The sequence below is a fragment of the Solanum tuberosum genome, unplaced genomic scaffold, assembly GCF_000226075.1.
Source record: "Solanum tuberosum cultivar DM 1-3 516 R44 unplaced genomic scaffold, SolTub_3.0 scf00485, whole genome shotgun sequence".
NCBI lineage: Eukaryota > Viridiplantae > Streptophyta > Magnoliopsida > Solanales > Solanaceae > Solanum > Solanum tuberosum.
In genome coordinates this window covers 250,132-268,177 of record NW_006239399.1, presented here as the reverse complement: position 1 = coordinate 268,177, position 18,046 = coordinate 250,132, and the positions used below count along the sequence as shown (strand labels likewise).

Sequence of the window (18,046 nt, the reverse complement as noted above, 5' to 3'; positions counted from 1 at the left end):
TATATATATATACTACCTTAAAAGCATGAACTCCCTAACTTAAATGTTAAATTACTATAATACCCTACATAAAACACCCATATATATATATGAATATCAAATGTCCTCTTGAAAGGTTGTGACTTTTTTGATGAGTTGTGACTTTTTGGAAAACTTTCTAATCTTCTAATCTTCTTCTTCTTATACTTTAAAAATGTTCGTGTTATTTATTGTTGTTGAGTGAGTTTAAAGGTCATGGGAATTTGGGGTACCACTATTTTGATGAAGTAAATCATTCTATCCTAAGAGGATATATTGTAGAACCTTGTGTACTTGAGGGAAATGATTTTTGGTGATACAATAATTGCTTTTCTTCTTTTTGTTTAATATATATAGTAGTACGTAATGTTTCAATATATGAAGGTAACGTGAAGTAGTCTAAATTTATTTGTTTTTGTTTAGAATTTCTCCTGTGAAGCAAATATATGCTTCTGAATATTTTTAAAAAAAATATTGAACTTCTTATGAGTAAGAGAATTGTCAAGAGTTTTTTTGTTGATGCTCAAGACATAAGAATAACTTTATTTACAATGTTACTTATGTGATTGAGATTTTCAGGAATGACGCCGGGTTGAAGGGTGTATTAGTTTAATTTTTATTTTCATTTAATTACTAATTTTTATGACAGAAATATTTTTATTATATGCAAATCTTTATATATAGATATATATGTATGTGTAAGTATTTTTATTTAAATTAAAGTATTATATTTGTCATGAAAGTATCATCATGTTAACAAGATCTTCTAACTTCAAAATATAGCATTTTTAAATGTTCTGATTTCTTCTCTTTTTTCTCTAAAACAAAATTCATAGCAAATATGAAAATATGTGAATCGTTTAAAATTTATCATTTGCAAAATTAATTTATATTAAGTATTATGGAATAAACGTGGAATACACAAAAAGCTATGAAGTGCAAAGTTGGATTACTATTCCCCCCCTACGCTAAATTAAAATCTAATTAACTATCTAAATAAATAATATAATTAATTATAAGTCCTATTTATTTATTTCAATGCGGAGTTAATAGAAATTCAGCAGTTGCACTTTAATTCTTTAGTTATGGCATTATAAATTCTCTTACTTGTTATTAGTTATTCCAAATGTTAGTCACACCCTTTTACATTCTTTAGTTATAGCATTATGAATTTCATTAGTTATTACATTAATTGTTTCTATCTTCATCTTTCCTTATATTATCTTTTTGCTAAATAACTTTTCACATTCTTATACCACCCCTATATACGTGATAACACAACGTTGTTATTGACCATTGAACAAATCATGCCTGATTGTAGCAGTGTTCACAGGTCGGTTTGGATCGGTTATTGGTCAAAATCAAAACCAAACCAACTTAATCGGTTTTATAATTATCAAAATCAAACCAAACCAAATATAATATACATTTATCGGTTTGGTGGTTATTGGTTTCAGTTTGGTTTGGTTCGGTTATTCGGTTATTAACCATACACAAAAATAAAAGAAACAATTCATTCAAAATGTGAAAAAAGTGACAACAATCCATTCAAAACAAAAAATAGTTAGAATGACTTAAATTACCGAACTTTCGATCACTGAATTTACTATCAATAAAGCTTTAAAATTCACTATATTGGCCTAGAAAGAAGAGACAATAACATTTTCAGTCCCATAAGAATTGTCATAGACACTCATATACATGAAATCAATAAGAAAAATATTTTCACCTTGGACATTCTTGCTTTCAATAAGTAAAGTTTAAAGAAATTTTAATGGAAACATATATAAGATCTTTAAAATTGTTTATAAAAGCAATGTATTAAGTATGTATATTAATAAAATATATGTATATCATTCATCGGTTCGGTTCGATTATTTCTTCGGTTTTTTCGAATAAAATCATAACCAAACCAAATACTACCGGTTTTCAAAAATCTAAAACCAAACCAAACCAAACTAAAATAAAATCGGTTTTATTTTATCGATTTGGTTAGGTTTTTCGGTTTGGATCAGTTTTTATCCAAACCGTGAACACCCCTACCTGATTGTATAGACTGAAAATTATTTATAACGATATGAACAATATATCTGTTGGGTGTAAGGTAAACATGTGATTATATATATGATTTCATAGATTGAATCAATTTTTATGTTTAATTTTTAGTTTATCAATGAAAAAAATGGAAATTCAAATAACTATCTTTGATTTATATACAATATAAAGTCTAAAAAAAATAATTTAAATACTTTTAACAGTGAAAGTAAAGTGTTGGTGGCAAGAGATTTCAATCAAATGGAACACTAGGGTGAAAATAGAATGAACATGTATTGTCGTCTTCCTTCTTCATTGACTATGAATTGTTTCATATATTATTTTTTTCTTATATTTCTATCGAGTATGCAATTCTTTAAGTATGAATTTCCTATTATTTTTTTGTTCATTTTAATTTGAAATTTATTTACGTCACAAGATACACTCCTTGTTAGCAATTAAAAATAGATAAGCAAATAGTGATTGATCATAAAACGATCTTAAATCAAATTAAAGGCTCTATAAATAATACTTTAAATTTGTTTCATCTATTAATTTTTATATTGAAAAAATTTAATATTTTATATCATGATACAACTTCTATAAGATACTAGATACTTTTATTAGGCAACAACTATATGATATGTATGCGACAGAAAAGAGGAGAAGACAACACTTCTGCAAAGTAAAGGTAGAAACTTAAAAAAATGAAATATTTTTCACCATAGGTGATATTGTTGATATATTAACATTAAATTATGCTACTGAAATATATTCTACTATATTATAAAAAGAGTAGTTTAGGGCCTAAATATAATATATAATATTCGAAGTATTTGGCTCTAAACTCTCTTTTATAATATTCTATATTCTACTTCTACTATATTATAAAAAGAGTAGTTTAGGGCCTAAATATAATATATAATATTCAAGATTTGGCCCTAAACTCTCTTTTATAATATAGTAGAAAATATAGTAGAAAATAGAAAATTCTAAGTTTACAAAAGTTGTGATATATCTTTTCAGGACCCCCTATTTACGAAATAGTGCTTTTTAGGCCCATGTGAAATCTCTTCATAATCCGTATAAGTACCACATTTATACTAAATGTTACTGTTGAGGGGTCCATTTGCAAAAAAAGTACACTTGAAAGCCAACATTTCTCTCTTTTATTATCTTTTCAGGTAGGTCCTTTATGACCCCACAAACCGACCATTTTGTACTTTCTATAAAAAAATATATATATATAAAAAGCAATTACTAACCCCCCCTCCATCCTTACTCCAAGTGTTTTAAATTTTGTTGAAAGAAGATTTATTACCGTCGGATGTTGCTGAAAATTTGGATGACTCTCCAAATTTCATTTGTGTCACATAAATTGAGACAATAAAAATAACATATATTGGGTCCATTTTAATTCATTTGTCTTATTTTTATATTTAAAAATTGCGTAAAAATACTATAAATCATGATAATTGACAACATAAAATATTTCAAAAATGTTGTATGTGGGTAGTCTTATTATGCCTTAAATAGCGTCAAAGAAAGTACAGGTTTGTGATAAAAAAAACTTATTCCTTTATCCACGCAAATAATAGCTTCAAAAACTCAGTTATTAGCCCCAAAATATACCATTTATATTATTGGGCCCGTGCATAGCACGGGCAACATTATCTAGTATATATATAAAACAAAGAATTGGTGGTCAAGCTAAATATTTGACATACACTCAAACCTCTACTTAACCATCATTCATTATAACAACATTTCACTGTAACAACCTAATTTTCTTTAGAACTAATTTTTGATGTTATATTTTTTGTCTCTATAACATTCTACTTATAACAGTGTAGACATTCACTATAAAAGTACACTTTTTCATAAAATTGCATGTCTATGATAATCTTACTCAAATATTAATTGAGTAATAATATTTTTTAAAAGATGTATTACCTATAAAGATAAAATATTGAAATATTTATGGCAATCTTTATTAGTGTCATGCACATAATAAAATTTAAGTATGAATATTTAAGAGAAAAATTGTATCTAAATGGTGTCCATTATTTATGGTCATAACCTCAAGAGGAAAGACTATTGGTGACCTTTTTGATACTACTATTTTTTTTAATATTTTGTTGGTTCAATTTGTTTCCAAAATTGAGTAAAGAAAAAAACAATACTATTAAAGAAATGTCACTTTCTCCCCATATTTAAATATTGAATGTTTTTGAAATGTTTCAATGATATCTGGTCATTTTGTTCTCAAAAAATAATTAACTCTATGATAATCTGTATTAATCATTTAAAAGCATGTGTTCAATGTTCTTTCAATTATAATTATTTACTAAAAAGCTTTAAATTAGTAATATTAATTCTATTTTACAACATCATATACTATATGATATGATACACGTGCAACGCACGTGCCATGAAACTAGTATATGTATATATATGAACATTTTTGTTAATAATATATTAAATATGGTCCGAATCTTTTAATGTTAAATCACACCAAATATGTTATGAATCAATACTTGTAGAACTTGATAATTTTTGGTCGGCTGTAAAATATTAATTTTTGAGTATAGTATTTTTCAATTGACTATTCAATGATAAATATGACTTTAAATACCAAAAAATATCAACTCAATTCATTTGAATGTATCATTTATGATATAACTATGAAAACAAAATTCCTTTAACAAGATTACTATTTCACATAGGTACTTATACTAATAATTTAGTTTCATTTCATCTCATAATTAAAGATGTATTGATAAATCTAAAACTATTTTTAAGAGTACTTATTAGCTTATTGAAAATGGTAACTTTCTGCGAAGAGTCTCAAAGTGTTGATGATTTATACCACCATAAATCATAATGCTTGATTTTTCGCCTAAAACTGAAAAATTAAAATATGTTAATAAAGTGACTAATTAAAAAAATGAATCAGAATGTGTGCGGAAGGTTTTTATTTTTTAATTATTATTTGTCATCCAGTGTCCGGTAATCACTTTAGAGTCCAAATAAATTCGGATTCGCGCCGAGAAGTCTCACATAGGGGTAAAGCATTTTCTAACAAAGGCGACTTCATACCAAGGGAACTCAAACCCAAGAACTCTTGATTAAGAATGAAGGAGTATATACCACTCCACCACAAACCCTTGTGTTGTGCGCATAATTTTGAGATTGTGCATTAAAATTTAAGGATTTGACTTCAACCATAAATGTTAGTGCACTTGAATATTAGAAATTCCCTAACTCTTACGAGCTTTGAAATTTGAGGGATCAGTTTGTGCTTAAAGTATTCCCTAAGGGATAACATTGCATTATTTTATAGAAAAGTTACTTATATACACATCTTATATTTTCATAATTTTCATTATTCCCTACAATTTCAAAATATTTCCAAAATTCCTTATTTTACTCTCAATACTAAACTTCTGGATACATAATATTACACTCCCAAAACCATTTCTCTTCCTTAATTTACTCCATCATTGTTTCCCTATTTCACTCCCACAATCTTATCAGTTAATTCTTTCCTAACAATTTGAAATTTAAAATCGTTCTCTTTCCAATCAAATCAATTTCAACTCCTTGAATAGATAGTTCGTCTTCCTTGTTTCTCTCTGTTCATCTTTGTTTTTGTTTTTTATTTTTTCATCATCAATTTACTGATACTTATGGATGGTGCTTCTTCTTTTAGTATTAGGATTACCCAATTAGTTTTAACTACTCAAGATATTGTATGTTGTGTCTTTGATTCTAACGATGAAGATTTTGTTGAAAATAGATCTAAAAAAGAAACGATCCATTATTCATGCAGAAATTTGAGTTGGAGAAGGCAAAATCGAAGAAGGATTCATCTTCACGCCCATCTTTACCGAAGTTACATATTCTCAATGTATCTTGTTTATTTTGTTTCTTAAATTATCCTTTGCTAGTGGTATGAAATTTCTGATACATCAATGCTACAATAGATTGATTATGTTTTATGCAATGTATCATGTATATATATATATATTTATTACATTGATACATAACCCTAATAATGTTGAATATTCGACTAGTAGGTTTCATGTTCAATACTTATGTACTTGATACATAATTAATGTCTAATGTATCATTTATAATATATCAAGTTTTATAATGTATCTTCAATATTTTTTAATTTAAAAAGGATATAGATAGTAATAAACAGTTTTTTGTTGTGTATCAAGATTACCCAATAATAATCTTGGTACATAAATCATAATGTACTATAACTGATACATATTAATGACGAATGTGTATCACACATATCTGATACACATTAATGGTCATGATACATTTACACAAATTACTGTTAAATATCATTTTTTGGCAATGATACATTTATACAAATTAACCCTACATGTATCTGATACTTAATATCTATCACACAGTAATGTTTTGATATAAAACCAAACACTTTACAAGCAATCTTTACTTCTCTTATGTATCTATAGGATTGCAGTACTTAGCAATTTACTAAATACTTTAGGAATAATAATGTATCATGAGTAATATGTTCATCTCGAAAAAACAAATCAAATCTTTTTTGGTCATGATACATTCATACAAATTAACACTACATGTATTTGATACGTAACAACTATCACATGGTAATGTATCGATCTAAAACCAAACACCTTATATGCAAACTTTACTACTTTAATGTATCAGGTATGATTACAGTACTTAGCAATCTACTAAATATTTTAGAAATAGTAATGTATCATGAGTAATATATCTATCTCGAGATCACAAATTAAAAAATTGACTACACAACACAATACATGTAATTCCATATATTTCATTATGAGATCTCTTTACCCTGAAGTTAAAGTTATGAATAATAATGTATCATGCACGATTTTATGGACATGATATATAAATACATAAAAACTGATACATGTAAATCCATTTGGTTGCTCTATCAATGTTGTGTTCTTCTACTTTTCCCATTTCTTTTACTCTGCAGAAGCAGTGAGAGTTCAAATTTGGCGTTCAGTATACAAGTATATAGTCAATGTTGATAGAGGAGGAAAACACCATAGAGGCGGCGGCGGCAACGGCACAAAGGGAGAGGCTGAGAGCCCTTAGAGAAGCTCAAGTACTTCTTCAAACCACTGACGATGATAATAACAAGACTAATGAAGATATTCATGATGTATCTTCTCAATTTTTTTGATAATTTTGAATCAAAATTGAAAGGATCTTCAATAAACTAGGAGAAGAATTTTGAATTTCAAAATTTTCAACAATTTTGAATCAAAATTGAAAGGATCTTCGATGAACTTGGAGAAGAATTTTGAATCTCAAAAATTTTCGACAATCTTGAATCAAAATTGAAAGGATCTTCTATGAACTTGAAGATTCACAAAAGAAATCTTTTGTCCAACAACTATTCCATCACTTTGGTATCCTTCATAACTCACATCACTTACCCGAAATTTCGACAAGTTTTTGAATCAAATCTGAAAGGTTTCTTCGGTGAACAAGGGGAAGCAATTTGAAATTTTGAATTTCTTCTTTATGTTAGAATTTGCCTCTGTATGATTGAAAGTAAGAAGAAACGTAAGCGTAATTTATGGGATTTAATTTGATTTCCAATTTTTATTCCCTATTCTAGCGTAACAGATTGATACTTCTTGTATCAAAATTAATGTATCCAGATGGTGACTTATGTATCGGGAAGGTACAAATTTTAAGGGATTATTGTAATTAAAAAAAAGTAGGGATATGATGTAATTTACTCCTTACACTATGAGATTTAGGTAAACAACTTTTTTCAAATACGTTTTTGAAAGTTTACAAGGTTTTGTTGTGAATAACTTTTCCACAAAATTATTCCTTTTTCTTGATTTTATTCAGATTTTCTTAGACTATACGATTTTGCTACACATGAGAAATTTATTTGACACAACATATCATCTAACTTTTCAACATCCTCTAAACAATCATATTCTTCTACACTAATATTGATTGTTAAAGTTGAATCCATAAATTTTTAACTTGCAATCCCAAAGGGTGCTTGAACCTTTCACTTTGTTTTCAATTTTAAACAATATTCCGATTTCGAGTTGATTCGACACAGTATCAAATATTTTAATGCAGTATTTCTAGTGGGATAGAGTGTATACAACTTGAAACTAGGACAATGTATACAATGTGTTCGAAAGTTTCGCTTCATCTAGTAATTCAGGAATATAATGTCATGCTTTCTGAAATTTTCTCTAGAAAAACTGACTAAAGCGTTGAATTTTTTTGTCTGATATCTACGTTCATGCAGTACCCAAAAAAAGAAAATTGAGGTACGTGGTCCTAAATGGATAAGTTCAATGTGCATTTCAAATTCTCAATCTCTCTTAATTTTAAAATCTAATGTGTCATCTAATAGGTTCCTCCACGAATTGCAAGGTTTTGAGGTTCATTTGCTCTTCAAAAATATGAAAAGTTGTTTATCCTATTTATTTTTTTGATCTGTTTTAAAATATGACTTTTATTTTTATTTGACGACTCTTTAATTCCAGCATTCTACATTACATTTTTAACACCAGTTTAACATATCTTTAATTTAAGAGCACAAAATTCAAAATTTTGCTTTATTTTCTTAAACTCCATGCCAAGTTAAAATAGAACAAAAGGTTTTGACTACAACATTAGTCTAAGGATCACAGTATACTACAACATTTGTCTTTAAGAAGGTTTTAAGTATTGGGAGCTAATTTCCAGAAGATAGCTTCAATCTTATGCACATTTGTTTGTAAATTCTGGGAATCAATATTAGAGAGGAATGACAAAATTTACTTGATTTTTTCCCAATAATGTCACCTCAAGTGCTTGCTTGTAGATTCCATGATTACAATTCCATCATAACAACATATCCAATCGTTAAACCCCGTCAAACATAAATAAATACTAGGTATACTGGAAAGCAAACCTAAGCTATGACTTGCACACAGACAAGTTCGTTTTCGTCATCATCATCTTAACGTTGTGTTGAAGCATTCCCTCGGATAAAGGAACCACGACGACTACTCCCAATTATCACTTCTTTCAATCGGGATATGGGACTAATAAATGCCCTGTTCATTATCTGTCGATGCAAGGAAAACAAATCGGTGAATCCAACTATGCAACTTATATGAGAGAATAAATATTTTGAGGTGCAGATATGAAATACAGTAATATGATTTAAAGGAATAGTAAACCACAACAAATCACTCATTTGTTAAGGCCCCATGTCTTTGTAAAATAGACTTATTTCAGCCAACTTAAGAATAAAAAGCTTAAGGATGCAAAGAAAGAACTTCAAGTCGCAGGTTATCTGATATACCGCAGGAAACAAGCTCAATAACAAAAAATCTACTCCTGAAGTTGACCGCAACTTTGCTATGTAGTAGGATAATCTCCCACTCCTTACACGAGCAACTGTTAGCATTGCATCTCGTACGTGCACCAAGTAAAGCAAATTACCTTCTTAGATGCCTTAGTATCTTCCACTTTCTGCCGATCTCCCTCCTATTCTGTCTCTAGATGATTCCCTCTAAAAAAACTCACCCTAAATGCCTCTCGCTTTCATATCATCCAATCCTCCCTTTCACCGCCTAAAAAGCCACTCATATAGACGGTGAAGAAATTCCTTTATTTCATTCCACTCCCAGTCCCACCTCTAAAGATGTGTGCCATACTAGAGGATGTCATGTCAAAAGATTGACAAAGTAAATTACATATCCCACGCGTGTCCAAGGAACAAGAATATGCAGTGCTTCAGGGGAAAGCAGAATAAATATTTCAACATTACAAAATCATAGTGGTATTGAAAGATAAAATCTCTCAATAATAACAGACCAATGCAGTAAAAGAAAAGATGAACCTCTTAGGAAGAAACAAAAGGGTGAAAGAGCAGGTAAAGTATCTATTATACGGCGTCTGCAACTATCTCATGGGCCACTATTATTTGAAATGAATGAAATGGAAGCTGGACATGGAGGAGAAAAGGATTTATGTAAATGGTGTAAATCACCTCTTTCTCCAGGAGGAACTAATCAAAAGAATTACAGCAGAAGTTTCTTAATTAATCACTTCATCATCTACTTAGCTGATTGGTAAAAGCGCACTAACAATGTCAGACCCAAGGTAAAACATGATCAACTCAGTGAAGACACCAGTTTGAACTATTTTCAAGTAGAACTGTAGTAAAATTACCTCATCATGGCCTCCAAACTGCCACTTCATTTGCAATACCTGCCACCTTTCTAGCCGCCATCTCTGACCAATAACCACGAGGCCCATAACAGCTGCAGCAATGAAAATGGACCAGAATGTGTTGGCATCTTTTGCGTGGGCAAGAAGTGAAACAGCCCGTCTTTTCCACCATGCTTGACAAGGAAGATTTTCTGCATCATCATTATCTTCATCTTTAGCCTTTGGCAAATTAGATATGCCAGAATCAATAACCTGGTGAACGAGTTCAACTGGTTCTGCAAGCATATTGCTTTCCTCTGTGGAAGCTGACACACCCATGGGTTCTTCACTATGGAAAGAACTAAACGTAGTAGAACTAAAGAAATTCTGCTCTTTGTCCACCAAACTTGACCCCTGCAAGACTGCATCTTCTTCAAATTTTGCACCACTTAAGGATAAAATGCTAACCTTTTCATCAAACATTTGATCTCCGAGAAATTCCATTGTGCTCAATCCTTTAGTTTTTGGCCTCACTTCATCTGTATTTGAATCAACCCCTTTGTCAGCAACAAATTCAGGAGTAGCATCTTCACTTCCCTTCTCATTGAGAATCTCATCATTAGATGGTTGCAATGCCGCATTCTCATGCTGATTTGGTGGAAAGCCAAAGTGCCCCGACATAATCATTGGATCAGAAGTTTCAGCTACAAACTCTGCACTACTATCATCAACGAGATCAACCTGTCTTGAATCAGGGGCAGCAGCATATGCCGACTGTGTGAGCGATACGACTTCCCACTCATTTCTAGAAGGAGCAGTTTCCTCCCCTTCCTTATTATTTTCCATTTTCTGTAATTAAAACTCAATACACTTCACATTCATGAGAGAGAAAGAGAGGGGAAACAAAAGAAAATGAATAGAGATTAGAACTTAGGAGCTAATAAAGCATGAGACCACATTCAAAAATCAAATATATCCAAGAAACATAAAAAATAGAAGGTTAAAAAGAATTTCCAAGACTTTACATTTGCAAAATGTTACACCTATACAGTCACCAGTTTAACATCAATTGATGCTTTACCTAGCAAGTCGACAAATTTCAAAACCTGAAGTTTCAACTTTCAAGGAAAATACTTTGCCCTGCTAAATAAAACATATTTATACCTCAAAAACCAAAACTACACCAATTAGCTTTACATAAAGTGGTCACATGCTTCAAGATGGTATTACATAATGATACTATGTTCAGGTCTCGCCACCGCTGGCTGAGCTAAAGGTAAGGAAGGGGTTAAATCGAATCCCTAACATCCGAAATTATACTATGCAAGGTGGATAGTGGTGGAGCCGTGAAATGATAAAACATTCTAGAATGTCATAATTGGGATATAAAGCTATGACCTACAACAACTTTTGAACCCTCTTTACCACTATGAAAGTCTTCTCTTCATATCAAGGGGATTCAACAGTCGGCATATAACCAAAAAATTCATATTTATTCTATTTGTGTGGTATAATTTCTCGATGAAGGAGATTCAAACCCCTTTCTTGTACATAATCTGCCACTGAAGTAGGGTAAAGATTATTTATTTATGGTACATATATAAACTGTCAATTCCTCTAGATATAGCAATTTAAACATTTTTTTGAATCCCTATTAGAATTCGTGGCTCTCCATTGCTTGCATATGATTTTGACTGGACACGGAGTTTGAGAAGGTAAAAAAGATTTTGATTCTTGGGTTCTTACATTAGAGGTATGTAAAATGTATCAAAATGTCCTTTAATCTTGTGGTTCTAAAAATGTCATGTGGAAAGTTGAAACTAAAAAATTGTCAAAAAGGAAAGCAACATTCTTTTTAGACTAAAAAGGAAAGTAACACAAACAAATTAAAACATAGAGACTATAATTAAGCCAATAAAAATGTGCCCTTTCTCAAAGGCAGATGCACAGTTTAAAATTTATATGTTCAACTTTTGAGTTTTGTAACATTGAAGTCATTGTATTTTTAAAGTCATGGGTTCATATCTACTAATATTTGTTACTACAATTTTAGGGATTTTTAAATATAAATATATGATCAGCATCGAGAACACCAGATTCAAATGAACCGGGGATATCAATATCTCATTTAGTTAGCTTAGTTGGCTACCTGAACTTTCACTTGTTAGCGAGGGTTTGATTCCCCCAACTTGTAATCCCCTCCTCATTTCCCCTCCCAACCCCAAATTTTAGAAGAAAAAGAAAGTTCAGATGAATCTGGTATCTTGACACTAGCTAGATTCATCCCTCTCTTTTCTGACTGTTTACCAGCAAAACTGCTCTCTCTCTCTTACCCTCTTAATCAATTTATATCTATGCACAACATGTACACAAAGTTGTTAACATTCAATTTGCTCAATCATCATCTAATCAGGACATGCAAAGAGATCCAAAACCATATCCAATAGAAATGTTTATGCTAAAGCAGAGTAACTGAATAAATAAGTCAATGATCATATAATCCAATCAACAAACCATAAGAAAAAAAGAATCAAACAATCAAAAAACAAAGAAATGGAATTCGATTCTTTTGGAATACATACCGAAGTGATATTAAGCAGATAGAGATGAAGATAAACTGTGCTGCTACTGTGAGAGATTTTTTAGAAACTGTCTCGAAAAACGAGCAAAGAGAATGATTATAGTGAAACAATTTTTGGGGGAAGAGAAGGCTACCGGGATAGCCGGTAACTGTTTCAAACAAACGGCGCCGTTTGGTTTGCTTAATTTGGACAAAAAATCTGTGGGTCCGGTCGTTCGTGTCGCTAGTCCCCCTTTTTTCTTTTCTATTTTTTTGTTTGATTGCTTGCGTGAGGAGAGAAGCATCCAGCGTGTGGCACGCTACCAATTCTTTTTTTTATTTTTAAAAAAATTCTTAAATTTTTACTTTTCCATAACATATTTATAATCCTAAGATTATATCATATTCTGATATATATATATATATATTTAGTTTATGATCACAAAGTTTAAAAGTTCTTTTTTTATTTTCTTAAATTTTGTGTCAAGTTAGAATCACGCAAACAATTGAAATAAAAAGACTTCTAATCCTTTTGTGGTCAAATTTTATATTACGTTTTGCTTTTCAAAGTTCAAAGTATATATTTTAATATATTGAGATAGTTTTAAAGTGTCACGCTCCGAGCCTACACCCTGGACGTGATCGACACTCAAGAACCATTGTTGGCCCCAAGCGAACCCTTGGCTTGGCTCAACTCTCAGCGGAAGACTTTCTCAATATATAATAGATAAACTCAAAAGTAGAAACTTTACTCATAGTCTTAAAATAAATAACTCATAAATGTGTTAAAACATTCACCGGCCAAAAGAGGCAACTCAAGTCTAGAACATTAACAAATGAAAATGAAATAGACTTCTCAAAACTCTACTATCTATGAAGCCTCTACTAACTGAGATGGACGTCGGGACAAGACCCACGACATCCTAATAAATAAAACTGAAATGTAAACTCAATGTGAAACCCTCCGGAAAGCAAAGAGGCTCATCAAATCTAGTTGGAACTTGAATGGATCAACAGAGCGCCGGTTGATGATCCTGATTTACCTGTAACTGCATCATAAAACAATGCAGACCAAATGATATCAATACATTGAATGTACGAGCGTGTAAGGGGAACACCGAACATAACATAAAAGCTTGAACTTGGAAAGAAGAAAACATACTCACCTCAACTCTACTCAACTCAACCTCAACTCATGGATACTCAACTCAATGCAGTATAAAAACAACAATAAAGATGCAGTTTATATAAAACATTTAAAACAGTAGATAACAACTCAATGTATTTAAAAATACAATAAATATTCACTTTGTATGTAAAGATACAAAATAACTCAATTTGGGAGATTCTGTAACCGACAACCATCACTATTAGCTATATGATGATACAATGTCTCGTCCACGCTGCTAGAACTGTCATATACGAGATACATACTTTTAGTGACAAAATTAACTTTTCGTGCTGAAATATACGAGATACATACTTTTAGTGACAAAACATAAAAATTCGTAGCAAAGTTTTGTCGACTAAAGTTTCCCACCAAAAAATGAATTGGCAGCCATCTGTTGAGCAGTGTTAGTCACGAATTTAAAGTTATCGGTGACACATTATTTCGTCACTAATGATGTATCTAATTCGTGACAAATAATTTTTTGTCTTAGATTTATTAATTTTTGGACACAAAAATTTTTTGTCTCAAAAAATATGTTGTTACAATATCGACAAATTAGAGTTCGTAGTTAAATATTATAAGTTTTAGCTATAAAAATTTAGATTTAATTGTGACATTTATTTTCGTCACTAATAATATAAATAATTTGTGACAAATATTTATTGTCTCTAATCAATCTGTGATTTAGTGACAACAAAAAATTATCGCAAAATTGTTAAATAGCGACGACTAAAAATTTGTAGTGAATAATTCAACTATTTGCCACGAAAAAAATTCATAGCTAAATACAATTTTTTTCTTTGGCTACAATTGTTCATAATTACAAGTGACAACTAACAAATAGAATAATACTAGTGTTTCATAAGAAAAAACAGAGTCCATTCGTTAATTGGCAAGGGAAAAAATCAAACCAACGAATTCAGTCAATTTTGTAAAAATGACAAAATTAAATTCATAATTTTTCTTCAATTACGCAATTATAAAATGCATCATTTGAAAAATACAATCCATGTTATAAGTACCCTGAGTGGGTACTAATCTACCACTGGATCACTTTATTTGATACACTTTCATCGATAAAGACCATAGAAAAAATAATTACTCAAGTCTTGGTACTCATTTTTGTGCGTATCTATTGATTTTGTGATTGGTAAACTGCATAAACTAAGCCGATTTATTTTCTTCTGTCTAAAAATACGTATATATATTTAATAGTGATTACACGTACGTAGAGCAACTATACAGAGATAACATTGACTTACAAACTTTGACTTTGCAAAGGTACGAAATATTTCATGAATTTATATTAACTTTTTCCATCAGTGTGTGAAAATTGAAATGAACTAAAAAAATGAAAGGGCAAATGAAACAAATTAACGAACTAGGATTTCAAATATATTATAATGAAGTACTACAATTATGGGTATTGATTTTTTTAACAAAACTGATTTAGTGATCGAATTGAACTGATTATTAGATTTCTTTTTAAAAAATAGAAAGTTTAATTTTATATAAATTTATAATTGTACTGAATAATTTTTAAAATTTATAAAAATAAATAAATAAATTGACAGAATCGTACTTAATATATTTTAAAATAATTTAAAAAATATACAGTCTAATTAATAACTCTATCTATAGAGCCCATATTTTTAAACTACACCCATATTGTTTTTTTTTCACAAGAGATCTTATACACTTACTTTGTACAAATGTATAGACTTATATATATTACCTAGTATATATATATATATATATACACACTCTTACAATATCATTGACTAATGAGTAATTTCTAAATAAGAAACCTTAACCTTAATGATACTCTTATAGTATCATTGACTAATTAGTAGGGTGTGAACAAGAAACCTTAAACAACACACACACACACACACACATATATATATATATATCAGTTAAACGTAATTATCAGCCTTAATGATAGCACAATAATATATATATATACCGATTTAGTATCAGTTAAGCGAAATTATTAATTGAGGCATTTATTGTAATTATTTAGTGTTCCCTATTTTTAAGGAATGAAAAAAATAAATTCCTATAGTTAACTCATTAAGAAATGGTACACCCACTTTTAAGGAAGAAAAAAATAATATTTTTCTCCTAATTAACTCGTTAAAAAAATTGTGACTACTTTTAAGGCATGAAAATATATTAATGAAAAAATTAACGACTACTAATTACCAGACAATTGACGATAAATAGTCAAATAATAATAATAATAAAAGCAGCCATTTTTATTAGAAACTGCAATCCGTATACATAAATTATATTTGTTTGTATACATAAGAATATTAACAACAATTATAATTGCAATTACATAATAAATACATGAAAATTTAATATACTATATGTATACAATTTTTTTTCCATAAAATTGACGTATAAATTTAGTAGATGTATACATCAATTTTTGTATGTATACATAAACTATATTTTGTTTATATACATAAAAATATTAACAGTAATTATAGTGGTAACTATATAATGTATGGATAAAGAGATTAATATGATACATGCATACAAAAATAAAATCATGTAATATAGTTTGTGTACTGTAACTGCAATATGTATACATTGGTTCATATTCATCTTCATACCATTGATCCATATTCACTTAACAAATTTGTATACAATTTCAGTTGGAAATTGTATTCATTAGTCGAAGTGTATTCTTAAATTTCTTCTTTTACAATTTATGTTGAGACTTGATTTTTTATTTATTTTTTGGTAACTTATCTATTATTAGATAGTTAATGAAGGAAAAAAAGGATTTGACATTTCTTAAAAGAAATGAAGAATTATGAGACATTAAAGGGACAAAGTTAAAAATAAAAGATGTAAAGGGGATAAATTGAACAAACAAGGCAAAAAATTATATGTATACATAATATATTTATATAATATAAAGAAGAAATATAGACAAGGAGATGTGACACCTTTTTATCGCTTTATTTGTATTTTTTTCTTCTTCTTTTTGACCCTTTTTCTTAAGATTAATTATTTTATTATAAAAATAAATTACTTAATTTATTATAGGTAAATATTTTATTTATGTAGGAACATTTATAACAAAGATAGACACATTAACTAATTAATTGAATCATATTATTACAAAAAAAAATTGACGTGGTGAGAAGGTTTTGAAAAGTCTAATTTTGGGTATATCAATTAAATAATCGAAAAATTGCTATGATGTAAATCTATATATATATATAAAGCTGAATTTAGATCCGATGATGTGGCACCCTCCAATGGCCAGCATTTGCAATTATCTATTTTTATCTTTTTCTGAATTATTTCTGATTTTTTACCTCAAAATAAATACATAAATGAGTAAAAATATCACACTAAATAGGACTAATTACTAACTCTGCTGCAGTCCAAAACGTGCAGCCCAAACAGTTTACAACTCAGCCCACTAACATCACATTAATTACCCAATTGGTGCAGCTCAAACCGTTTAAAACTCAGCCCACTAACATCACATTAATTACCCAATTGGTGCAGCTCAAACCGTTTAAAACTCAGCCCACTAACATCACATTAATTACCCAATTGGTGCAGCTCAAACCGTTTAAAACTCAGCCCACTAACATCACATTAATTACCCAATTGGTGCAGCTCAAACCGTTTAAAACTCAGCCCACTAACATCACATTAATTACCCAATTGGTGCAGCTCATTTTTTACATTTTATTTATTTATTTATTATTTATTATTATTTTACAAATATGAATGTGGCAATTACTATTCCTTTCATTTATTTATATTCTTTAATATAATTTTTAATTGTCTTTATTTTCATTATTCTCATGACTTTTCATGATCATAACTCCTAAATTTTATTAATAGTCATGTTCATGATTTCATTTGGTATTCCCTATTGTAATCTTATAAATAGGAGAATTGTATTTTTTTCTTACAAAGAAATGATCAAACCTATATAGTATATATATGTGTGTAAAGCTCTCAAATTTGTGGTGAAGGTGATTTGAGATGATTCAGCTAAAAGAAAGGCACAA

The 18,046-nt window shown here is 29.5% G+C and overlaps 1 protein-coding gene across 1 annotated transcript; it reads right to left on the bottom strand.

The window, feature by feature from the left end:
- Positions 1-8,865: 8,865 nt before the first annotated feature.
- Positions 8,866-12,941, bottom strand: LOC102605159 (ATG8-interacting protein 1-like). The gene is made up of 3 exons (XM_006364089.2): positions 12,852-12,941; positions 10,291-11,118; positions 8,866-9,178 (listed from the first exon to the last, which is right to left on the bottom strand). The coding sequence occupies exons 2-3, from the start codon at positions 11,113-11,115 to the stop codon at positions 9,071-9,073; spliced, it is 933 nt and encodes a 310-aa protein (XP_006364151.1). The 5' UTR covers positions 11,116-11,118; positions 12,852-12,941; the 3' UTR covers positions 8,866-9,070.
- Positions 12,942-18,046: the final 5,105 nt, after the last annotated feature.

Coding starts and splice junctions, on each gene's coding strand:
- LOC102605159 (XM_006364089.2), bottom strand. CDS start 11,115: ATGGAAAATAATAAGGAAGGGGAGGAAACTGCTCCTTCTAGAAATGAG. Junction 9,179..10,290: donor AGTTTGGAGGCCATGATGAG/GTAATTTTACTA, acceptor TTGCATCGACAG/ATAATGAACAGGGCATTTAT.